This window comes from Pelobates fuscus, chromosome 9 (assembly GCF_036172605.1).
Source record: "Pelobates fuscus isolate aPelFus1 chromosome 9, aPelFus1.pri, whole genome shotgun sequence".
Lineage (NCBI taxonomy): Eukaryota > Metazoa > Chordata > Amphibia > Anura > Pelobatidae > Pelobates > Pelobates fuscus.
The window spans coordinates 64288887-64315682 of NC_086325.1; the positions used below are offsets into that span (position 1 = coordinate 64288887).

At 39.9% G+C, this 26796-nt stretch overlaps 1 protein-coding gene across 11 annotated transcripts in view; it reads left to right on the plus strand.

Moving 5' to 3' along the window:
- The first annotated feature begins 3008 nt into the window (after positions 1 to 3008).
- MAP7D3 (MAP7 domain containing 3) overlaps positions 3009 to 26796 on the plus strand; it is a 66269-nt gene continuing 42481 nt past the window's right edge. For all 11 annotated transcript variants that reach the window (XM_063432009.1, XM_063432011.1, XM_063432010.1 and 8 more), the window contains exon 1: positions 3009 to 3105. In XM_063432009.1, coding sequence (XP_063288079.1) covers positions 3009 to 3105 — 97 coding nt within the window. The remainder of the gene's footprint in view (positions 3106 to 26796) is intronic.

The window sequence follows — 26796 nt, forward strand, 5'->3', positions numbered from 1 at the left end:
ATTCCAAAAAAATATGGATTATAGCCTATGTTAGTATAGGCATATGAAACTTCTCATTTCTAATCAAATAAAATTGCAGATAAACAAATAGTCACATGCAATGTTCTGCTCAAGTATAAAAAAAACCCATTAGAATGCATCAGATTTATTACGTACAATGTTCTACATGACTGATCACAAACTGATAACATACGAAGAGGTGCATGCAAGGGTTTTACTGGGAAGTGCTGATCTGCGATTGAGCTCTGAGTTTAGTTCTAAAAGCCCTTTTTTTTATTTAGGTACCCTTTCACTGTTAAATGTAAACGCTAATACAAAGATCCTGTGCCAGACTGCCAGTGCAATCCCAAATGTCCCACAGTAAAAAGGGAATTGGGGGCACACCCAGAACATGCATTTCTTAGTAGCAATGCTCCTGTAAAGACAAAATTATATGCAAAATACAGATTAATGGAACGGTGCGCACACATAAACACACACACAAAATATAAATAAATAGCCTCAATAATATAAATTTTTTCTTCGTTGCCTGGATTGGTTTTGGGAAAGTTTACAAACAGATTGCAAATGAGGCCCTGTTTATTTGCATTTTAAAACTTAATATATATATATATATTGTATACTTATACATATTAGAAAAGTGTATTTGGTCTAATGCATGTATGTGCATATATCCTCTCTTTTCTTTGGATACCCTGAAGGCGTCGTTTGAATTTTTATAAATCTGGAATGTCCTATTTATATTTGAATTTTTGAACATGTAACTTATCTTTTTTACTTTTCAAATACATTAAACTCTTTCCTTTTTTTTCTAAGCTCTGCTCATCAATATTTTCATACTGCCAGATGGATCTTGTGTGTTAAGTTTTCTTTGTATGGTATATGTCATTGTCATGGTACCTGTAAAATCCACCATGTCACTACTCCAGCCAGCTGGTATAAACGCAAGATGTTGCAACTCTACATCTTTTATGGATGCAAGAGGGTTATCTATTTTACTCACACAGTGTGAGAACTCATATCCGCATCAGCATAGGAGCATGTTGTTGTGCAAACGTATTGATGCAGGATAAAGAGATGAGAACTTTGGCCTATTTAAACCAAGCTTTAAATGGACACTATAGTCACCAGAACCATTAAAGATTAATGTAGCTGTTCTGGTGTCATGTCCCTGCAGCCTTAGCACTGCAAACACTGCCTTTTCTCTTTACATTGCTGGCTAGTAACACCTCCAGTGGCTTTCACTCAGATGGCTACTACTGGTACAACTTAGTCCAGTACTGCACAGAGACGCTAAACGTTCAATGCATCTCTAAGGGGAGATGTTGATTGGCACATCTATGGGAAGCATTGGATTGGCTGAGATCATCAAGATTGATAATCTCAGCCACAGAGTACTGTTCCTTCAATAGTTTATTACTTTCCTGACATTCACGTGCCATATTCTAAACTTGGGAGCTAGGGAACCAAAAAAGGGTACAAATCGCGAAGACGAGTTCCCCTGACAAGGTGACACCATAAATGGACATGCTCATCCAAAAGGGGGTAGGGGCTGTCCAAGAATGATAAAATACAGCCCTACTCACACTGCAAATGCACAGAGGACAGTTAAAGGGTTCTGTCCTTGAGCTGACCGTAGTTTGTGCAGTGCGAGTTGTTTAATGATGTCCACATGCTGTGCTTTATGGGGATTTGTTTTTGGTGTCCCCAGATGTTGGAAACCAAAAAGCAAATCAGGGTCAGTGGAACAGGACCCTAAAGTTCTACTGTACCAGGGACTATTGGAAGGTATTCATGCACTGATCATATTTGTTCACAAAAGTCTTCTATATATCCTTTATTGATTGATTATATATATATAATTATTCACCAAAGTATTGCTTAGCAAGTGTGCATGAGTAGCAAATGGAAATGTTTTCCTCTGCAGGGGTTAAACGACAGGGGTACTGCACCCAGACCACTTAATTCAGATGAAGTGCTCTGGGTGAATTTAGTGTCTTTTTAAGTTCCCTTTGGTCATAAGCACAGTTTATTCAGTTAACAACCATGCAGTGAAACCTTAGTTATTGTTCACTACTCCTCACCTCAGGAATTTACAAAAACGCTTGTTTGGACAGTTTCAGAACTGCAAATTGTTCTTGGTCCAACAGGTAAGTGTTGCTTCTTATCAAATGAGTCTAAAGATGGCTGCCTGCACATTGCAATGGTAAGTCAGGAGATGCACTAAGAAATGAATAACAGTTATTTAACATTTATACTACTGAGTTGAGCCTTACAGAATGTAAAATTTATAAATGGTGTAAGAGGGTGCTAGGTGACCGGGGGAAAATGTACATACAAGGCCGATTTCGCTGTTCATTCCCATTTGTGAGTTTGCGTTAGTTTACGTTTTTAAAGAAGGTATATGTTTATATTTTCTGTACACCTGTAGACAGGTGCAAAAATATGTTTTATTGTATCAAAAGAATTAAAATGATTATCTTTTATTTATATCTTTATAGAGATTTATTTCTTAGATACTCCTTTCTTTTTTATTTTGTTTTGTCTGTGTTTTAATTTTGGGTCACCCTCACGTCACAAGTCCTTGTCACTGGTCCATTGGTGACTTTGTTGGTGACTGTTTTTTGTATTCTAAAATAATTTTACCTCATTTTTTTATTAGTATTATTTAGTAAAGTATAGATGGATTCTCCCCCCTCTCCGGATGCACACTCTAAGGTAAAAATGTTGGACACACCTGTGAATAGTAATGTAAAAAAAAATAAACCTTTCAGGTACACATTTAAACCATTATACTGTGAGTACATGTCATTGCACAAGATGACATCCTATGTGGCCATTAGCAGCACAATAACAATGCCTGCAGACACACAGGTCAGTGAGTAAGGTAGAGCTGGGTGTGCACTGCGCTGCGCGGCAAGGCAGGGGTTAACCCCAAATCAAACACTTCTCCCTAGCAACAGCAGCAGCAACAGCAGCCCCGGCGCGTGATTCCCAGCCGGCGGCGCATGCGCAGTGCAGGGCGGACACAGAGAGCGGCAACCCCGGGGCAGGGAAAGATGGCGGACTGTAGCGGCAAACTGAAGGGTCTCCGGGAACAAATCGGTAAGCCGGGCACGGGTAACGGGTGAGCCGGGCGAGGCTGGCCGGGTGGGAGCCCACTGAGGGGATAGAGCAGGCAGCCGCTGTGACAGGGTGTGCTGGGTGAGAGGAGCTGCAGGGAGACGTGGCCTGTCATGGAGGGAGGGAGGCTCAGGAGGGGCTGTCCTGACCCTGCATTGAGAGCCTGGCCCGGGGGCCAGCGGGGGCCTCCCTCACATCCTGTCACACCAAGCCCCTGGCTGCCTCTCCTGATGGGAGCTGGGGGGGTCACTGTCACTGTCCTCAGGCTGCCTTGTGAGAGAAGAGTTTATTTTTTTTTACATTAAGTTTTTTTGGGGTCCTATATCTCTGTAAATATGAATATTTGCCCCTTTTTTTCTCCTGTGTAACCCACTGAGTGCCAGATTGATGGTGTTTTCCTCACAGCCCTCCCTATGACATACTGTAATAATATGGGTTATCCATTCTGTGCTGGAGATCCATCAGTTGGTTAATGTGGGCAGTTAACATGCAGTAACCCACTCCCTGATTACCTGATTAGCACACTAAAACACTGTGTGAATGCTACATATTCCTAGGCAGCACTTTTCATGCTCATCCCAATAGCCTGGAGGAGTGGTTTGTACAGGAAAAGATGGGTGTTTGTGGCAACACTATTCACTGTGATTTCATTAATTCTGACACTAAAACGGTTAATGCAGGATTACTTTAGATTTCAATAATTGGGTAATAATTTAGGACATTAACTGACCAGAGCCTTTCCTTTATTAGTTTATGCAACTGTTAATTCCTAAGATGTGGTATACTGTTAAAATTATGTATGTAGCATTAACCTATTCCACTGCGCTGTATAACAGGAAACAAGACAAACCTTGATTTTATTATGTTATTTATATAGCGCCATCAAATTCCGCAGCGCTTTACAATGGGTGGACGAACAGACATGTAGTTGTTACCAGACAAGTTGGACACACAGGAACAGAGGGGTTGAGGGCCCTGCTCAATGAGCTTACATGCTAGAGGGATTGGGGTAAAATGACACAAAAAGATAAGGATAGTATTAGACTAGTGACAGTTGCAGAAGAGGAATCAGTCAGGAGCTATTAACAGTTTAAGTAATACGCTTTTATGAAGAAGTGGGTTTTTAACGATTTTTTGAAGGAGTGGAGACTAGGTGAGCATCTAACGGAGGAGGGAAGTGAGTTCCACAGGAACAGTGCAGCCCTTGAGAAATCTTAAAGGCGAGCATCAGAGGTGGGAGTACAGACAGAAGATAGATGTAAGTCTTCAGCAGATCGTATGGGCCTAGACGGGACATACTTGTGTATAAGGGAGGAAAGATAGGTGGGAGCAGCATTATGTAGCGATTTGAACGCAAGAACCAGAATTTTAAATTGAGCTCTATATTTTATTTCTAACAAAACATGTATGACATACAGTAGGTGAAGAGGCCCTACCCAAAGGAGCTTACAATCCAAAGATTATCATTTCCATTGTAAACAACCGGGGGGGAAAAGCAGACTGGGCACCAGGGGATGCGTGGTCAGAAAACGGAAGTAAAAAATGTTATCCCTATAAAGTGCATGAGGTAACCTTGTATACAAGTCTCATTCAATCTTTTTAGCTAGCGGTCAACATAATTTGCTCACATTCACCTAGGGGTTGTTTTCCAAAGGGATTCAAACTGTGACAGATAGTTAAGCTTTTCAAGATCATTGCCAACATGTGCTTGTTTTGATCCCTTTTGTTTTCCTTCCTCCTTATCCTCAAGAGTGGAATCTCAATCTGATTATTTGTTCTGTCATCTGTGACAGCAGGGTAATACCCAATCCAGCTGGTAATATGGGTCACTTAGACATCAGAGGAGCTAAATCTTATAGGGAGTGCAGAAGACTATACAGAATGTAAATTAGTCAAATTTTGATTGAATTTTTTGAATTGAGATTTGCAGCAGCAGATTTTCAGTTTTTATTTGACCTTTTTTTTTTCCTTTTCATCATGCCAAAATGTAAAATGGGATTCTTCTATTACATCGACAAATTTTCTAAAGTTCATGATACCTACCCATCCCCATGTCTTTTTATTTTTAGTACAATTGATTTTGCGTTAATATGATCTATTTTACTATTCATGTTTATACAAAGGCCACCATCACCTCTTAAAGTGTCATCACAATTTTCTGCTTGGCACAATTGACTATTTTCACATAAAAACTTTATAAGTGCTCTGTCTGTCCGTTTTGCTATGTTTTCTGTATAAGCTTTTATCTGCCGTACTGGGTTGTATTGTAAAATTATCATATCCGATGCCCACCATTTGTTCGACAATTAATAAACTTATTTTAGTTTGGAGGTCTGTGTATGTCAAACTGTGAAAGGTTTATTCATTAAAGGACCACTATAGTGCCAGGAAAACATACTTGTTTTCCTGGCACTATAGTGCTCCCGCCCGGCTCTGGAAAGGGGAAAAGGGGTAAAACGTACCTTTTTCCAGCGCTGGGCGGGGAGCTCTCTGCCTCCGATCCTCCTCCGTTCCGCCCCGTTGGCTGAATGCGCACGCGCGGCAAGAGCTGCGCGCGCATTCAGCCAGTCGCATAGGAAAGCATTTACAATGCTTTCCTATGGACGCTTGCGTGCTCTCACTGTGATTTTCACAGTGAGAATCACGCAAGCACCTCTAGCGGCTGTCAGTGAGACAGCAACTAGAGGCTTTGGGGGAAGGCTTAACCCATTTATAAACATAGCAGTTTCTCTGAAACTGCTATGTTTCTAAAAAAAAAATGGGTTAACCCTAGCTGGACCTGGCACCCAGACCACTTAATTAAGCTGAAGTGGTCTGGGTGCCTAGAGTGGTCCTTTAAACTTGGTAACAAGGGAATAATTTTGTCCACACATTTGCAATTCCATTGTAAGTTCTCCACAATTGATGGTTTGCTGAATAAACCCCTTTCATAGTTTAGGGACACGATGGATCTCTGAAAAAAAGGCAGTTCTTACATTAAAAAGGCAAGCAGGGACAGAGTGTAGACACCAGAACCACTACATTAAGCTGTAGTGGTTCTGGTGATTATTGTGTCCTTTTAAGAATTGTATTTAAAACTTTGTTAGTTTAATTAGTTCCTAGCTTTTTTTTTTAGCTGGCTGCTAGATTCCAAGCAAATTTGTCAAGCCGTGGGCGAACTAATTGCTCTCTATATTGTATAGAAGAGCAATACAGAGAACAAACACATTGACAGCCTGACATAGTTTCAGTGCACAGTAGAATGCATGTAAAGTCAAAAGCCTGAATACTGCCCGATTATTGATGAGCCTTATTGATGACAAAAATAAATAAAAATGAGACAGCGCTAGGTAACTAAAAAGCAGCAACCTATTAAAAGGGGATCCCTCAAACCCTTTAGAGCTAGATAAGTAAAAAATAATAAAAAGGCTGCGCTTACGATAAAAGCAGACACAGTGTAAAGTCCAAAGGGAGGAAAAAGTCCAACTGGTGTGTCCTTACAGGAGGTCTTTGCTGGTGGTGTCCTCTACCAATGTAGTAGTTCCTCTCATATGAAAGACAAAAGGGAAGAGATGGACAACCAATAGGGTAGTTTGCACAATACTGATGTGGATAGAAATAATAATAATAGTTGAGAACTCACATTTACCAGAGCTACTGTCCTAGCTCTGGAATAAAGCGCATACAGCGGTATAATCCCCGCTTATGGGATTTAAATGGGTTCCTCTCTGTGTTCTTGGTGTCCAATTCTCAAAAAGATAAAAAGAAACATCCGATAGTGCTCACTGTTTGGCAAAGTGAATAAAATAATAAAAGGGTATACTCACAAACCAAGAGCAGACCGACTGCTCTGTGTAGACAGCTTTGGTGGATTGATCCCCACCTAGGATTTCTTTAAAATGCAGGAAACTTCCAGGGTTTTTATCAAGGTGTAATAAAACCAATAAAGATTAAAAAGCCAGGGTAAAATAATTAAGTTTCTATAAAAAAGATATTTTGGCACAAACAAATGTCCAAAAAATACTTTAATATATTATAAAAACACAAATATAAATATCCATAACGCGTTTCGTCAGAGACTTTTTCAAATGGATTAACAGAAATTACCTGGCTAATAGATGTTATATAGGAGCATAACTGGTTTAAATTTGGCGCCAAAAATTGGTCTGACCAATCAGAAATAAGAACATATTAAAAAGCTTTAAAACGTGTGTTTAAAATAATCATATGTAGTTTATAATAGTATAACTTATTCCTGATATTTCTGAAGAAAAACAAGGGCAGGAAAGTATAGATTTAATCCTTTAAAGATAGTCATGTGACAAGGTACTTCCGCATTTTCGGAAGTTTTAGCCGCAATGTCTTATGGGAGTTGTAGTTAAATTTTTTTTTTTTATTTTTTTTTTATTTTTTTTTCCCAAAACGGAAGTTAAACCGAACTGACTCATGGGAAATGTAGTTATAATCCCAGAGTCAGTAAAAACTGGCCAATAATAATTGCTTAAGGGAGTTAAACACTGCAGTTAAAAACTGGATGAATGATAAGAGATATTAAAGGAAATAGGGACTTAAATAATTAATTGGATAAAAACAAATAGTTTTTAAAATAAGAGCAAGTTATTTTGCAGTAAAATGGAAGTTAGGAAACAGCTTAAAATTATAAGTCTATATGGAAAACATTAAGAACATATACATTTAAAGGTACAGGCATAGTTAAACATACAAAATCATAAAAAGTTGTGTAAATCAAAATCTGCATTAAGACCATGGGGTATAAGAGTCTGAAGATTATACACCCATTCCATCTCTGTTTTTCCAAGCAGCTTTTTTATATCACCTCCACGCCAGGAGGTGGAACATTTTTTTTATACCAATGCATTTTAGTAGGCGTGGGTCTTTATTGTGCATAATGAAATGTTTGGATACTGTATGATTTAAGTATCCATTTTTTTATATTCCTGCACTGTTCGCTCAGTCTTATCTTCAGGCACCTTGTGGTCATCCCCACATATTGGAGGCCACATGGGCACTCAAGCAGGTAAATCACATTTTTTGTGTTGCAGCAAATAAAATCATAAATACTATACACTTTTTTTGTCCGATTCGACATAAAATTTGTGACTTTGGATGGAATAAAATTATCTGTAGTTTTACACACAATGCATTGTTTACATTTATAGAAACCTTTCGTCTGGGGAAAAAAGGATAGATTTCTGGGAGGAGATTTTTTAGTAAAATTTGTAGTTAAAATAGATTTAAAATTAGGTGCTCCTCTGAAAACAATATTTGGATGATTGGGTATGATGGGATTAAGTATTTCATCGTGTTTCAGTATATGCCAGTGTTTTCTTATTATTTTTTTGACATCATTATTTTTGTTATTAAAATTAAAAATAATTGGGAGTGCTATTGGTTCGATATTTTCTTTATTTTTGTACGTCAGAAGTTCTTTTCGTTCTTTTTGTTTAACTGTATTAATTGTAGTATTTAGATCTGACTCTAAATATTTTTTTTCCATAAATTTACTTTTTAAAAAATCTGCTTGCTCATTAAAATCAGTGAGTTCAGAACAGTTTCTACGAAGGCGTAAAAACTGACTTTTAGGGGCACTCTCGAGCCAAGGCTTATAATGGCAGCTTGATCTGTCTATAGCCGTATTTACACATACTTTTTTGAAGAACGTTTTTGTTTGAAGTTGTCCCTTGTTAATAAAAATATTGAGATCTAAAAAATTAATGGATTTATTGCTAAATTCATGTGTAAGAATAATACCCCTATCGTTATTGTTTAAATGATTAATAAAATCAATAAGATGGTGCTCTGGTCCATCCCAAATAAAAAAGAGGTCGTCTATGTATCTGAAGTAAGAGACTAGGTTTGCCCGCCATTGGTGGTTGCCCCAAATGGCTATAGATTCCCAGTCAGCCATAAACAAATTGGCATAACTGGGGGCAAACCTAGTCCCCATAGCAGTACCTCTCTTTTGTAAGTAAAATGAATCTAAAAACCAAAAGTAATTATTTTTTAAAATAATATTGATACCTTCTATTATAAAATCTATTTGAGTGTCAGGAATCCTAGCTTCATTAGTTAAAATTTCTTTTATAGCTCGACAACCAATGTCATGAGGAATAATGGTATACAAAGACTGTACATCACAAGTGACTAATATAAAACTGGTTTTCCAAGTAAAATCATTTAAAAATTTTAAAAGCGACATAGAGTCTTTTAAATAAGATTTCATGAGTTTAACCGAAGGCTGGAGAAGGATATCAATATATTGGGAAAGGTTACATAAAAGTGAACCAATCCCTGAAACGATTGGTCTACCTGGGGGGTGTTGTTCATTCTTGTGAATTTTGGGAAGAAAATAAATAACAGGGGTGATCGGAAATTCTATATTTAAAAAGTTAAATTCATGTTTATTTAAAATTTCTGAATTTAAACCTTTATTTAAAAAATTAAGTAAAATAGTTTTAATATTTTTGGTAGGATCTGTTAAAAGTTGTTCATATACATTTTTGTCTTTCAATTGTCTATGGGCTTCATCGATATACATCTTACTGGACTGGATAACTACTCCACCGCCTTTGTCGGCTGATTTAATGACGATATCTCTGTCTTTTTGGAGTTCTTTAATTGCCTGTCTTTCGGCATGTGTAAGATTATTAGTGTCATATTTTTTATATTTAATTTTTTCTAAATCTTTGTGAACAAGTTTCTCGAATAAAACCAAAGGAGCCGATTTAAAATGAGAAGGATAAAACTTAGATTTTGTTCTGAGATGTGTATTTAAAAAAGGACTTTTGTCTGTCTTTGGAAGGGGAGGTGAGACGGGTGGGGTTGGTAGATTAGATTCTTTGTCATTTTTACTTATAAAGAATCTTTTTAGTGTAGCCTTTCTCACAAATTTATTTACATCAAGGAAGGCTTGAAATGAATTAAAAGATGAGGTAGGGGCAAATTTAAGGCCTTTACTTAAAACGGACAATTGTGCAGCTGATAAAACTTTTTGAGAAAGATTAAAGATGCCATTATGGGAATTGGTGACAGGTATTATTGTCTTTCCAATCTTTCTCTTTTGCTCCCGTCTTCCACTTCGTCTTCCTCTAGGCTTAGAATTCTTTTTTGGGAGCGTGATGGGTGTGGTGTCTGGGCTAGTGCAGGCTGGTGAGTACGTATTTCTAAAAAATGGTCATCGTTGTCAAGGTCTGAATCGACTGATAGCAACTGGTACCTATTAGTGTGATTTGGGATAGTGGGTGATTTGGAATAATTAAAGTACTCATTTTGATCATTGGTGTACCTAGATCTTTGTGGTTTCGGTGAAAAATTAAAACCAGAGGAATTATGGTATCTTGGTGATCGGGGTGCAGAGTGATCATTGGTGTACCTAGATCTTTGTGGTTTCGGTGAAAAATTAAAATCAGAGGGATTATGGTATCTTGGTGATCGGGGTGCAGAGTTATAATTTTGTTGAGGGAATTTTCTTTGTTTATGTGAGGGTAATTGATATGTGTTGGTTTTATTTTGATATGGTAATTTTGAAAAACCATGAGATTGGTGAGGGAAAGTTGTTTGGGGCCTTTTTGCGGGTGGGGATTGGGGATAGGATCTCCGTGTGGTGTAATTCTGATATTTGGAAGGAGGTTGGTGTAGCGTATTGTTGTAAGAGTGGGAATTGTTGTGCGTATAATTTTGGTAGTTTGGTCTAGAGGAATAGTTCTCTGAAGTGTACTTTTTTTTAAAATGGTAAGTTCTCACTTGTTTATTTGAATAATCGGTTTTGTCTCGAATGTATTTTTTGATTTTCAGATGCTTTGTGTCAACTTCAACCTTTTCAATTTTATTTTGAATTAGTACGGAATTTTGTTTATAAGCCTTGGTTTCGGTAAATGGTAGGAGTTTCTCTCTAAGTTCGTTTATCTCAATATCTAAAATAGACAATTTTTTACTTTTTTAATTATTAACGTTTCCATTAAACCAAAAGTGCATAACTCTAATTTGTTGTTCCATTCCTCCATGAACTCAAGGTCATCTTGGTCAGAGGTGGGTAATTTTAAAAGCCTTAAGCCACGGGGGGTAATTTGCTCATCTATATATTTTTTAAAAGTGGCAATTTCCCATTTGAGCTTAATTTCTGTGGATAGGGCTTTTTCTAATTTCATAAACAAATCTTGTTGGTTGGAGTGATGAGGAATTGTTTGTATGGAATTAATCACCTCTGTATTAAATACATTATTAACATCAATTGTATATTTGTTCCTATATTCAAAGATAGACATATTGTAAAAAAAGTTAGAAAGCAGCTATCCCAAAAGGGAAATTAAAGAATGGTAACAAAAATAAATAAAAATGAGACAGCGCTAGGTAACTAAAAAGCAGCAACCTATTAAAAGGGGATCCCTCAAACCCTTTAGAGCTAGATAAGTAAAAAATAATAAAAAGGCTGCGCTTACGATAAAAGCAGACACAGTGTAAAGTCCAAAGGGAGGAAAAAGTCCAACTGGTGTGTCCTTACAGGAGGTCTTTGCTGGTGGTGTCCTCTACCAATGTAGTAGTTCCTCTCATATGAAAGACAAAAGGGAAGAGATGGACAACCAATAGTGTAGTTTGCACAATACTGATGTGGATAGAAATAATAATAATAGTTGAGAACTCACATTTACCAGAGCTACTGTCCTAGCTCTGGAATAAAGCGCATACAGCGGTATAATCCCCGCTTATGGGATTTAAATGGGTTCCTCTCTGTGTTCTTGGTGTCCAATTCTCAAAAAGATAAAAAGAAACATCCGATAGTGCTCACTGTTTGGCAAAGTGAATAAAATAATAAAAGGGTATACTCACAAACCAAGAGCAGACCGACTGCTCTGTGTAGACAGCTTTGGTGGATTGATCCCCACCTAGGATTTCTTTAAAATGCAGGAAACTTCCAGGGTTTTTATCAAGGTGTAATAAAACCAATAAAGATTAAAAAGCCAGGGTAAAATAATTAAGTTTCTATAAAAAAGATATTTTGGCACAAACAAATGTCCAAAAAATACTTTAATATATTATAAAAACACAAATATAAATATCCATAACGCGTTTCGTCAGAGACTTTTTCAAATGGATTAACAGAAATTACCTGGCTAATAGATGTTATATAGGAGCATAACTGGTTTAAATTTGGCGCCAAAAATTGGTCTGACCAATCAGAAATAAGAACATATTAAAAAGCTTTAAAACGTGTGTTTAAAATAATCATATGTAGTTTATAATAGTATAACTTATTCCTGATATTTCTGAAGAAAAACGAGGGCAGGAAAGTATAGATTTAATCCTTTAAAGATAGTCATGTGACAAGGTACTTCCGCATTTTCGGAAGTTTTAGCCGCAATGTCTTATGGGAGTTGTAGTTAAATTTTTTTTTTTTTTTTTTTTTTTTTTTTTTCCCAAAACGGAAGTTAAACCGAACTGACTCATGGGAAATGTAGTTATAATCCCAGAGTCAGTAAAAACTGGCCAATAATAATTGCTTAAGGGAGTTAAACACTGCAGTTAAAAACTGGATGAATGATAAGAGATATTAAAGGAAATAGGGACTTAAATAATTAATTGGATAAAAACAAATAGTTTTTAAAATAAGAGCAAGTTATTTTGCAGTAAAATGGAAGTTAGGAAACAGCTTAAAATTATAAGTCTATATGGAAAACATTAAGAACATATACATTTAAAGGTACAGGCATAGTTAAACATACAAAATCATAAAAAGTTGTGTAAATCAAAATCTGCATTAAGACCATGGGGTATAAGAGTCTGAAGATTATACACCCATTCCATCTCTGTTTTTCCAAGCAGCTTTTTTATATCACCTCCACGCCAGGAGGTGGAACATTTTTTTATACCAATGCATTTTAGTAGGCGTGGGTCTTTATTGTGCATAATGAAATGTTTGGATACTGTATGATTTAAGTATCCATTTTTTATATTCCTGCAATGTTCGCTCAGTCTTATCTTCAGGCACCTTGTGGTCATCCCCACATATTGGAGGCCACATGGGCACTCAAGCAGGTAAATCACATTTTTTGTGTTGCAGCAAATAAAATCATAAATACTATACATAAATACTATACACTTTTAAAACTTCCGAAAATGCGGAAGTACCTTGTCACATGACTATCTTTAAAGGATTAAATCTATACTTTCCTGCCCTCGTTTTTCTTCAGAAATATCAGGAATAAGTTATACTATTATAAACTACATATGATTATTTTAAACACACGTTTTAAAGCTTTTTAATATGTTCTTATTTCTGATTGGTCAGACCAATTTTTGGCGCCAAATTTAAACCAGTTATGCTCCTATATAACATCTATTAGCCAGGTAATTTCTGTTAATCCATTTGAAAAAGTCTCTGACGAAACGCGTTATGGATATTTATATTTGTGTTTTTATAATATATTAAAGTATTTTTTGGACATTTGTTTGTGCCAAAATATCTTTTTTATAGAAACTTAATTATTTTACCCTGGCTTTTTAATCTTTATTGGTTTTATTACACCTTGATAAAAACCCTGGAAGTTTCCTGCATTTTAAAGAAATCCTAGGTGGGGATCAATCCACCAAAGCTGTCTACACAGAGCAGTCGGTCTGCTCTTGGTTTGTGAGTATACCCTTTTATTATTTTATTCACTTTGCCAAACAGTGAGCACTATCGGATGTTTCTTTTTATCTTTTTGAGAATTGGACACCAAGAACACAGAGAGGAACCCATTTAAATCCCATAAGCGGGGATTATACCGCTGTATGCGCTTTATTCCAGAGCTAGGACAGTAGCTCTGGTAAATGTGAGTTCTCAACTATTATTATTATTTCTATCCACATCAGTATTGTGCAAACTACCTTATTGATGAGCCTGAATTTTCTGCTACTTTGTGAGTGCAACCTTAAAATCTGGGGTTTTCTATTATTTGTTATTACCCTATGAGTTTTGTTTTTTTTTTCTTTTCCGGTTTATGTTTTTAGGTATATTTTGCTTTTTGCCACTTGTATTTGAGGATTGAGAGGAATCCTTTGCTATATCTTACATTTAAAAAAAAAAAAAAAAAGGTAATTACGATTTTGTATTCATTGTACATACACTGCACCTGGGTGGTTTATATTTTTATCTTTTAAAGTCAAAAGTGTGTCTTGCACCTACATGTGCAAACTGGTAACTTCCCTTCAAGTAGGTATTAAAGTGCCTCTGTCAATACCCCCCTGTCCACATACAGAAATCATTTTTATAAATTACTTACAAAGAATGTGTTGGAATTAATCCCTTAAGGATGGCGGGCATTCTATGCCGTCCTTTTTTGGGTGGCTCTAAACACCAGAAGGTGGCATAGAACGTCCCCACCGATCCCACACCGGTGGTGGCTATCCTAGGGACTGCCTGGGAGCTCAAGCAGCCGCCCTCTGCATTATCCGACCCTCCCGTGCCATGTGATCACATGGCTGGAATAGCCAGCTTATGCAGTGCCTGGAGGGGGACTGCCTGAGCTCTCAGGCTGTCCCCATAGTGCCTGGAAAAAAGTTTTCAAAGTTAATAAGTTGTTAAAAAGTTTAATAAAGTAAAAGTACTTAGAATATATATATCTAAGTACTTTTATCGTATACGTAAGCCCATTTGGTGCATAGAACATGCCCCTGCAGCCTCACTGCTTTAGGAGATAAATCACTTTTGTTTTTGTTTATGCAGCCCTAGCCACACCTCCCCTGGCTGTGACTGACACAGCTTGCATAAAAAAAAAAAATGGTTTTACTTTAAGTTTTTATCTCCTGCTCTGTATATTGAGCTTTATTCACGCACAGTAGGCTCCTGCGGGGTATAGCAAGCTATTAACAGAGCAGGAGATAAGAAATACTAAATTAGGGGGGCGGAGCTTAACACCGCACCGGAGCAGACGCCATTACCCGGAGCTCCGAGAAAAACCACAGCAATCCGCCGACATCGGGGCCACAAATCGACACCCGTGATCTCAAACGACACCGCAGCACCACGGGCAGACTCACCGGCTAGGCTGATGCCATTTTTTGTGACACCCGGAGTAAAAACTCGAAAACGCGGCGTTAAGGCCTACCGCGCGGGCGGACAGCACGGAAACAGTGTAGTGGGACTGGCCGTGGCACTTACCTTCCACAGCGGACCAACAGACCAGCCATCAAACCGCAGGTGAGATGGGACGGAAAACCCCAAAACCGACCCCAGTCACCACTAAATCGCGGCAGGACATTGGCCAAATGCTGCAAACGCCCAGGGTGAGACAAGCGCCCACTCCACACGAGGCCTCTCCAGCACCCTCGGATGAGGAATCTATCCATGACAGTCCCCCACCAGGCCCCTATAGACCAGAACCATCACTGGTACCAGAGGACAGCACCCCAGCCACGAAAGGAGACATTCAGAATATGCTGTCAGGCCTCCAACGCAACCTTAAACAAATGTGGGAAGCAGACTTAGCGGCGCTCACCACACAAGTACAACCAGTGACAGCACGTACTCAAACGACAGAAGGGGATATAACAGACCTAAAACACAGTATACACACCATGGACAACAAGATCCGACAACTGCACACTGCCCAAGAAAATCTCTCCAACCAAGTCCATCTACTGGACGACAGGAGCCGACGTAAAAATATAAAAATCAGAGGGGTACTGGAGACCGTACCGCTGGAGGAACTGCCCCACTACATAAGACGCCTGGTGACAGAGGTATTGCCGACAAGACAGGCTAAATCTTTTATATTTGATGGGGTATACAGAATCTCCAAATCACCGCAGGCCCCAAGCGCAGCCCCAAGAGACATTATACTCAGATGTCAAACAATGTCAGACAAGCTCGGGCTGCTGGCGGCACTTCGGGGGAAGACCCCACTGGAATTTGAGTCCTGCCGACTCTCATTTTTTCAGGACTTAAGCAGGTCCACACTGCTGTGGCGCAGGGACATGCAATCGATAACCAAACCGCTTCACACAGCTGGAATACCCTACAAATGGGCAACCCCCAGAACCTTATGGGTGAATGTCAATGGTGAACAACACAAAGCTATGACCCCCCAAGACGGCAGCGCTATACTGGACATACTGGGACTCTCAAGTCAAAACGATGCAACAGCTCCATATCCTCGCCCTCAACTGAAGTCGGCGGACAAAGAGACAGTCTTTAGATCCAGAGCGACGGGGACGCCACAGACATGAACTGTGTCACCTGTTCAGCATCACCTGTGCGACCCGCTGGTCTAATTCAGACCATACAGAACTGTTTTTTCTCTTTTGTTTCACTAGTTAATGTTCCATTTCACTATGTTTTAGAAAATACCGTAGGTGGAGACAACACCCTTACAGGGTTGACCTTAACTGCTCCGGTGATAAACCCCACCCCTGGGAAATGGGGACAAACACACAGAGAGCCGCCAATACATAACCCATTCCATGCCGCGACTTATGCTATAGCAACTTAGCGGCGGGTACCTCTAGGCTCCACGCTATACAGGATTGAAATAGATGTACCCTTTTTTTTTTAAATAAACAAAAACAAAAAGAAAACCGACAAACAGTGTTAACACATAGCCCTAGTAATTCACGAGGACACACACCGACCCTAAAGCCATCACTCGCTATGACATTTCAGCATGTACAGTTATGCTCTGTTATGTTCATAAGTTATATCTTTCGTTTTATGATGTGCCACACACACAGAGTAGCCCTTTATTTTAACCAGCCCTCACCCTAACCAGCATACTCACGCTCCCTATTGTAATGTAAAGCAGACGACGCTGAGCCACTTCATTACGACTTGGTCTCTCCTGCACACACAACTAGCAATAGCAACGGTTCACAGAACAGTGCCAGGTATCAAGTTAACTTATGTGATATGCTGCATCTTGAATCTCTTTAAACCAAAATGTGCCATTTTTACCCATGCCACACCATCGCTATATCTTGATGTACTTGAAAGAGTATGTGTTAGTTGTTGTGGCAACACAGACTCTGATGTATTTTCGTGCACGACAAAATAAAAATTTACAAAAAAAAAGAAATACTAAATTAAACAGAATTTGCAAAAAAGGAAGTGAAAACATTAGATTACCTTTTTAAAGGAAGTGTTTAGGAAGGCTGTACAAGTCACATGCAGGGAGGTGTGACTAGGGCTACAGAAAAAAAAGTGATTTAACTCCTAAATTACAGATAATTGAGCAGTGAGACTGCAAGGGTATGATCTATACACCAAAACTGCTTCATTAAGCTAAAGTTGTCTTGGTGACTATAGAGTCCCTTTAATTAATTAATGAATTAATATATATTAATATTAAAATACACCTAGAATGACGTTAATTTTATATATAACGTTAGTCTAAGTGTATTTTAATAAATATAATATATATATATATATATTAATAAATATAATATAATATATATATATATATATATATATATATCAATACATTTTTTTTTTTTTTATTATATACCGGTTTAAATTCGTTCTAACTATATTTTGATATTAATATACATATCATAAATTTAAAATACATTTAGAATGACATTATATATACATTTTAAAAAAGTGTTTGTGTATATATATTTAAATTCTACAAATATATTTATATAATATTTTTACATATTTAAGTCATTTTATTAATTACAATCTGAGGGACCGGTCCGACAACCCAGTCAGAAAGTCCAGAGAATTTGGCTCAGCCAAAGACTGGACATACCCCATTTGTAATACCTTGGGTCAGGGCTTGACAAATCCTGGTCGCCATGGCGACAAAATTTTTCCATGGCGCCTGGGATTTGACAACCTTTTATCTAAAGTGGCCGGCTGGGTAAACAATAGAGCCGGCTGCCCGCCCGCAGGAGCATGGAAGCGGCCTGATGAGGGAGCATTGTAGCCGGCCGCCATGGAGTTGGCCAGCTCAGGCAGCTTTGTAGCTGGCCGCCCTAACCTGCATGGAGGCGGCAGGCTGGGGCAGCGCGCGAGGAAGCAGTGATCTTCCTGCAGCTCTTCTCTGCTCCCTTGCACTGTGTAATGATGCCGGGAGCCGGAATATAACGTCATTCCAGGCCCAGCATCACTGCAGACAGTGAGAGGGAGCAGAGGGAAGCTGCAGGAGGATCACTGCTCCCTCCCACACAGGAATAGCAGCCCCATTGGACCCCAGGGAAAGTCCACTCAGCTCTCCCAAAGGTAGGGAGTCTGGGTGGATTCGAATTTAAAATATAAATTTGTGAGTGCTAGAAAAAGTGTGTGTGTGTGTGTGTGTGTGTGTGTGTGTGTGGGCGCGTGTGTGTGTGTTTGTCTGTCAGAAAGTGTGTCTGCTTAGGTACCTGCCCCCATCCGATCACATGATTCGTGTTTTTGCTCACCTTTTTTTCCCACTGTGGCTTGTCCCGCCTCAATAGCTACGATCTTAATAATCTCAGCAAAGCTAATGCTTTCCCATAGGAAAGCATTGGGAGGAAATTACGCATGGCCTCTATGGGTAACATTCAGCGCCTCTATGCAGAGCACTGACACCGGACTCTAGTGGCCGTCTGAGTGACTGCAACTAGAGGTTTTCGTAGGCAGCAATGTAAACACTGCCTTTTCTCAAAAAAGGCAGAGTTTACATTGAAAAGGCTACAGGGACAGGCTATAGGCACCAGAACAACTACATTAATATGTAGTGGTTCTGGTGGCTATAGTGTCCCTTTAATATGAAAGAGGTGAATTACGGTTGTGTGTGTGTGTGTGTATCCAGGTTTTGTTTTGATTACAACTTGTTCAATTGGCTCAGTCTTTAAGGGGTTAATTAATACATGATAAACTAAAATATTAAAAATACATTTCTACTGTAACATAGTTACATTTACTAGCAGTTTGGCTGGTATAGATGAACTTTTTATCTTTAGAGGGCCAATGTGTTACTTTTGCATGCCAGACACACTTCCTAATCCTGTAGATTAATTTTCTATTATAAAATAGACAAAGGGCAATGTATTCTTTGATTGTGTACTGATTTCCAAGAGAGCATGTGACTGAATTCATTCAGATGTAGGATTAATTGAACTCCTTGTTCTTTGGATCTGTAAAGTGAATGGGTACTGCCAAGACTAATGGGACATTTATAATCATATAATGGATCCAATGAGCCAGAGTGAGTACACATTATGCTTTATGTATCAGAGTAAAAAAAAATACAGAGCTGAAGATTCCTTCTTATAAAGCTTTTTGTGATGTTTAAAGATAACTTTATGAACACTCTCTCGTCTCTCAGGTTTTTAAAGGGGAACGGCCACTTGTCTGAAAATAATACCATTGATCAAAACATTGCCAAGTACTTATAGCTTGTGTTAATATATTTTTCTTGAGATGCTCAGTTTTTTAATAAAAAAAAAAAATAACATTTAGAAAATTACATAATTAATCCGTTCAGACAAGGGAAAGCCATGTCACTTATTATGAAAGAGTAGGAGAAAATAGAAACCTTGCTTCATTTTTACTTTTCTCTGTATGCTTATGCTTACTCAGTGCTTACTGCTAGGTGCAAACAGAACTTACAATAATGTTTGGCAGGGAGGTGGCTCCCATTTTCATTATCTCTACATTTAAAGTAACGTCCCAAGCACCATAACCACTACAGCACACTGTAGTCATTATGGTGCAAGGAGTGCCATGGCGCACACCCAGTATAAGGAGTCATACTGTTTTAGACTCTAGAACTGCTAGGTGCCACTCCCCGCCTACACTACTTCAGCCAGAGAGCTGGAAGCTCCTGCTGTTCACTCTCAGCTAGTGTGCTGAGCCTTGCATTGATGGGCATAGCTGAGACCGAGAACTTCTAGCTTACTGTCTAAGGCACTGGAGTTGGGGAGCAGTTCACAGAAGGCCCCAGGTAAAAAGTTTAACCATTGTAGAAAAGTATGACAACTTTGGGCGCAGTTGGGTACCAGGGCACTTCTAGTACCCTAACAACAACAGTGTTACAGGGCTTATAGTGTTTGTACTGTTTACTTTTATTTTTCCTGCCTCTCAAATATATATTTTATAATTATAGGGCTAAGCATACGTAATATCCTGGGATTTGGACACATAAGACTAAATTGTTGAACTTGTTTGACAACTGGTGTCGTCTTGTACAGTATGCTGACACCGGACTTTGTGTGTGAATTCATTGCTTGTCCTGGAGAACCATTGGATAGGCTGATTGCGTCTCCCTTCAGTGCTTCTGTAATAGAAGCATATGATTGGGTAAAAGTCATCACTGAAGGGGGATCAAGCTGTATAACCTCAAATATCTTTGATTGCAAATGTTAAAGGGACACTTAATGTAGTTGTTCTGGTGAGTATAATAGCTCCTTTCAGGCATTTTCATGTAAACACTGCCTTTTCAGAAAAAAGGCAGTGTTTACATTGCCCCTAGGGACACCTCCAAGTGGCCACTGCTCAGATGGCCACTGGAGGGGCTTCCTGGCTCAGGGCTGCACAGTAAGCAGCCCTGCCGTTCACCGTCCCCACGCTCTGCATAGAGACACTGAATTTTCCTCATAGAGATGCATTGATTCAGTGCATCTCTGTGAGTAGGTCCTGATTGGCCAAAACAGCAATTGGCCCAGCCCCGAGCCGATCTTAATCAATCCAATGCTTTGCCTATGGGAAAGCATTGGATTGGCTAAAATCGGCCATTTGGATGATGCAGCTCTGGAAATAAGGCGAGTTTAAAAAAAACAAAACAAAACAAAAAAAAAACATTTATAGGGAGGCTAAGGGGGGGAGGGGCAAGCCACCTAAATGGTGGGTTTAGCTCTATAGGGTCAGGAATACATGTTTGTGTTCCTGACCCTATAGTGATCCTTTAATTACCTCTGTTCCTGTAATATTCGTTGTTTTAAAGTGCAGGATTATTGTGCTGAGCCATTATTTTCATCTGGTTTGATTTCCTCATAAGCAGGAAGTTTCACAAAGCTGAATGTTACTGGTACTATAGGCCAGCATTTCCTCCGACCTACCACTGCAAAGTTATACTACATTATTCAGCTTGTATTAAAGGACCACTCTAGGCACCCAGACCACTTCAGCTTAATGAGGTGGTCTGGGTGCCAGGTCCTTCTAGGGTTAACCCATTTTTTCATAAACATAGCAGTTTCAGAGAAACTGCTATGTTTATGAATGAGTTAAGCCTTCCCCCTATGTCCTCTAGTGGCTGTCTCATTGACAGCCGCTAGAGGCGCTTGCGTGATTCTCACTGTGAAAATCACAGTGAGAGCACGCAAGCGTCCATAGGAAAGCATTATGAATGCTTTCCTATGTGACCGGCTGAATGCACGCGCAGCTCTTGCCGCGCGTGCGCATTCAGCCGACGGGGAGGAGAAGAGGAGGAGAGCAGGAGGAGATCTCTCCGCCCAGCGCTGGAAAAAGGTAAGATTTAACCCCTTTCCCCTTTCCCCTTTCCAGAGCCGGGCGGGAGGGGGTCCCTGAGGGTGGGGGCACCCTCAGGGCACTCTAGTGCCAGGAAAACGAGTATGCTTTCCTGGCACTAGAGTGGTCCTTTAAGGTTTCAAAATTAATTTGCTGTATGTAAAGCCTGTCTTTGTTGAAGGGACATTGCAGGCATAATATTCTGATTCTAAAGTGAATGCCCTTTCTCTCTTTTTTTTTTTTTTTTTAATTCTTTATTTTTGAGTGCAGAGCAAATTACAGGCATAAACACTGACTTATACAACACATGGGATCAGCATAAACAGTTAGTACGGATAGTCAAGAGATGCTGCACTATTTTTTTTTTTTTTAAAACAAGTTTGAGACATGAGGGAGGCAAGAAAGTGATATAGAGAAGATTTGCATATTTGCTTAAGCTAAACATACACATCTAATTTCTTTATCAAGGTTAAGTTTATGCTCAGAATACTTGCTAGTTATGAAAGGTTGCTTGATGCATCTAGATAGCAGTAGTTTTACAAACAGGCTAGTGTAGTTTGGTCATATTTGATATTCAGGCTGGGTCTTGTGATGTCGCTTTGATGCTGGTTTCACCACGGCCGTTAGAAGCTACCGGTGCTGCCTCTGTGGGGAACCGTCGTTGTGGTGTTGCTGAGCCTTCAAGACAGGGGGAGTTCTGTTGCTGTCCGGTGCTTGCTCTGTCCGTTTCATGCGGCAGTGGGTGAGTGTCCACTAGAGCAGGCAGCAAAACACAGTCCAGTCCAGCCCTGCCGCACTCTGAGCCGTTTGCCGGCTTCCCTGGTGTTGCAGCCGTGATGCGGAGTGCTTGTCTCGCTTCCCTGGGCAGGGTCTGAAGGCAGGGGTTACAGTGTCGGCTGAGAGCACTGGGAGTGAGTTGTTTCTCCCCATGTCTTCTGTGCACATGGCATCTGCCATCTTGGGCCTGGCTCTTAGGCCCCACAGCTTCAGTCGCCATATTTTCGTCAGGGCCTCAGGGTGAGGACTGGGATCATCCCCACCGGTCCAGAGGGGGGGGGAGGGGGGGCCTTGTTCACGCTCGTTTGGGCCCCAGGTTGGGTTCTGTTGGGCAGGATAGAGGGGCAGCGGCCGTCTGCCCCCCTCACCGCCGGAGTAGGCCTCGATTGGGGCATCCGTGCCCTCTCCTCCAGGGGACTGCAGCTCGGTGAGCCAGCCTCACCCTGGATCCAGTGTCCCTTTAGCTCTGTGGACCGCCGCTGGTGATTGGTTCTGGAGCTGGAAAACCTGAATTCAAAGCATAAAGTTTGATGGCTTGCAGGAGCTCAGCTTGCATGCTGCCATCCAGCTTGGCGGTCCGGCCCCGCCCCCCCCTTTTCTCTTTTCATGATGCAGTAATGTGCTCTTTGACAAGGAAATGGCTGTGGACTTTCAACAAGGCCTGTTTTTTTTCCTTTAATTTAAATGTGCATGATAGTCACTAAAACAACTTTAGCTTAATGAAGCAGTTGTCGTGTGTAGCTCATTCCCCTGCAGTCTCACTGCTCAATTCTCTGCCATTTAGGAGTTAAAGGGACTCTCCAGTGCCAGGGAAACATATAAGAGTACATACAATCAACAGAGGAAGGTCTAGTAGGGCAGACCTTTAAAGTCCCCAAGCTCTTTAATACGGAGCACTGTACTGCTGATGTTTGTCTATGGAGATTCCATGCATTTGTGCTGGATTTTATGCACCTGTTAGCAATGAGTTAAGATTAAACATTTGTACTTCTTATTTAGCAGAGGTATCTATTTGCATATATAGTGAATGTTTATTTTTTTTATTTTTATTTTTTTTACGATTTTGTTTTATTTTGGAGACTGTTAGAACTGTTTTATGATTATCAGAGTTATGCGCCAGCTATTAGAATTTAGAAACCAGATATTAGTTTTCAGTGGGTACTGTAACTTCCAAATATTTTTTACTATAATGCATTATAAGTCATTATTAAAGGAACACTATAGAGTCAGGAACACAAAACTGTATTCCTGACCCTATAGTACTAAACCTACCATTTAGGACGCTTGAGACCCACTCCCCCTTTTAAAACTTACCTTATTTCCAGTGCCACACGGGTCTGCTGGAGCTGGCCCTGCCCCGATCCGCCTCCTTGATGACCACATAAGAATTGGCGATTTTTAGCCAGTCCAATGCTTTCCCACATGACATTTAATAGGCTGAAATTGGCATGGGGGCAAGGCCAAACACTGTTTTGGCCAATCACCACTTCTTCATAGAGATGCATTGAATCAGTGCATCTCTGAGGAAAATTAAGCACCCCCATGCAGAGCTTGGAGACGCTGAACGACAGTGCTGCCTACTGTGCAGCACTGAGCCATGAAGCACCTCTATTGGCCATCTGAGGAATGGCCATTTGGAGGTGTCCCTAGGGACAATGAAAATACTGCCTTTTCCCTGAATGAATGTGTCCCGCTCCTTAAGATTTATGATCTTCCCATAGGTAAGAATTGGGAGGCTAGTGCGCATGTGAGGTAAAATGCTGTGCCAATCAAATGCTCTCTATGACCAGTGTTTGTATAACAGAGTTTGACTGTTGTTTAGCGGAAGCACCTCTTGGGGCTGCCAGGAAGACAGACACTAGAGGTGTGTTTAACCCCGCAATCATAACGTTGTTGTGTCTACTAAACAGCAATGTTTTAGTTCGCCGGGATAAAATTAAACCGCCACTGCATCCAGACCACTTAATTGAGAGGTCTGATTACCTTTAGTTGTCCTTTTAAAAGTACAAATAAAATATAAGTTTTAATTATTAAGTGCAATTCAGCTTTGATACATAAAAACCATCACCGAATGAAATGACATGGTTTAGGTTGGGCATGCTTGCTGGTTTTGGGTGTGTGTGTGTTCGTGTGTGTGTTCGTGTGTGTGTGTTCGTGTGTGTGTGTTCGTGTGTGTGTGTTCGTGTGTGTGTGTTCGTGTGTGTGTGTTCGTGTGTGTGTGTTCGTGTGTGTGTGTTCGTGTGTGTGTGTTCGTGCGTGTGTGTTCGTGCGTGTGTGTTCGTGCGTGTGTGTTCGTGCGTGTGTGTTCGTGCGTGTGTGTTCGTGTGTGTGTGTTTGTTCGTGTTCGTTCCACTTGTATATTTATTTTTTTGCATAGTGTTCCCAAACATTTGTCTATTGGAATATATATATATTGGTACACTTAATGTTAAAGTGAACTGATGATGGATTTATTTAATTTGTACAGCCTTTAACATTTTCTATACATCAGGGCTTGACAAATTTGCTTGGAATCTATGAGCCAGCTAAAAAAGTTAGGAGCCAGTTTTTTTTTTTTTCCCCCTTGATTTTTTAACTAACGAAGCTTCGTTTTCAGCAACAAAAATACAATTCGTAAAAGGACACCTCAGTCACCAAAACCACTGCAGCGTAATGTATTTGTTCTGATGTCTATAGCCTGTCCCTTCAGGCTTTTGAATGTAAACACTGGCTTTACTGCCGAGTAACATCACTAAGACTGGCACTAGAGGTGCTTCCTAGTCCAGTGCTACACAGTGTGCAGCACCTATGTTGAGTGTCTCCACGCTCTGCATAGAGGTGCTGAATGTTCCCCATAGAGATGCATTGATTCAATGGATATTTGAGGAGATGCAGATTAGTGCATGCGCAATAGCATCAAGCATTTGTTTGGTTGAGATCATCAAGATTCATTATCTCAGACATGGTGACAGAACCAGCAACGGCAAGAGTGGCACGGCTTGGGGGTGGAAAGGTGAGTAATATCACTTTCCCCATGCAATCAGAGGGGAGCCGGTCACACTCACTGACCGACACGCACACATTGACTCACACACAAATTCAGAAGTTGTGATTTTAAAAAAACAAATAAATATTTTAATTGAAATCCACCCAGCACCCTTGGAATGAAAAGAAAAAAACAAACAAATACTTTGCTCTAAAATTTGAGATTCAGTTTGAATCTCGGCTGTAGGGAATAAACTGATTACTTTGTGTTCAAAAAATAAATTTAAAAAATCCACCCAGCCTCCCTACCGTTGGAGAGCTGGACATAGGCTTTCCCTGGTGTCCAGTGGTACTGCCGTCATCTCCATGCCCTGCTCCTTGTTGTGCACTGCTTAGTATGCTGGGTCCGGAGTGACGTCCTATTCCGCCTCCCAGAATCACTGTAGGGCACAAAAGGGAGTATAGCAGGAACACGACAGCTCCTTCTGTCGCCGCTGGGCATCTCTGCTCTCCCACAGCAAGCCGACCGGGACCCTCTGCTCTCCGACAACACCGGCCGGCCACTTCTGCTCTCCCACAGACTGCCAGACTCCTGCACATTCCTTTGACGCGTCCGCTGAATGGGCCGACAAACCCCAGGCGCCAGGATAAATTTTCTAGTCCCCATGGCGATCTTCCGTCTGGGATTTGTTGTGCCCTGGACTGGACAAATGCAAACAGGAGCCGAAATTGTGTGTATTCTACTTAATAGTCAAGAAAAGAACAGTGCAAATGTAGGGAACCAGCAGTATAATTTTAAAAAGCACTGACTTCCTTGGGTTTGACATGGCCAACAGTGCCCTCTTAGAACCTAAGTCCAATGGTTTTGAGAACACTGCCATCAAAAATAGTTCTAAACATTAACCCTTTTTTTCTAAAATTTTTACTCTTACATTTTTTAATTTGTAAAAAAAATTTATTCTTCTAAACAAAATTGTTCTGAAATGGTTGTAAATGCTATAAGGTGCAGTGGTAGACTAGTATTAAGGTAAGAAGCGTTTTGTTTTACCTATTTGTTTCTAAGTACTATTCTGCAGCAATATCTCCTGATGATTCTGAACATGGGATCTCTAACAGGAAGTGGTGCCTTCTATGAACTTGTTTCACATATGATGTTGCTTCTGAGGGTAGTGACTTTGCAGAATTAGTTCTCTAAAAATAAAGAAGGGTCCAAAATATTCAGGACTTCCCTAGGACTTTGTCCACTGCAATGTATTTAATTGTGCTGCTCAGCAAGATGTAAGTGATGTATTTTTAGGACTGCCAAATAGTGTTTTTGCTATATCATTTTGTTGTTTATAATAAGAACATCTTAATGATATATTAACTTTACCCAAAGCAGTACTAAACACAAGGGTTCAGTGATTAGATGGGGACTCAGAACAATGAGATAGATACACACTGTAGTAGTTATAGTGCCAGTGCTCCCCATATAAGGTCTGTTGCTTATATGTCAAACGATTTATGAATGGTCTGATTCTTTATTTGCA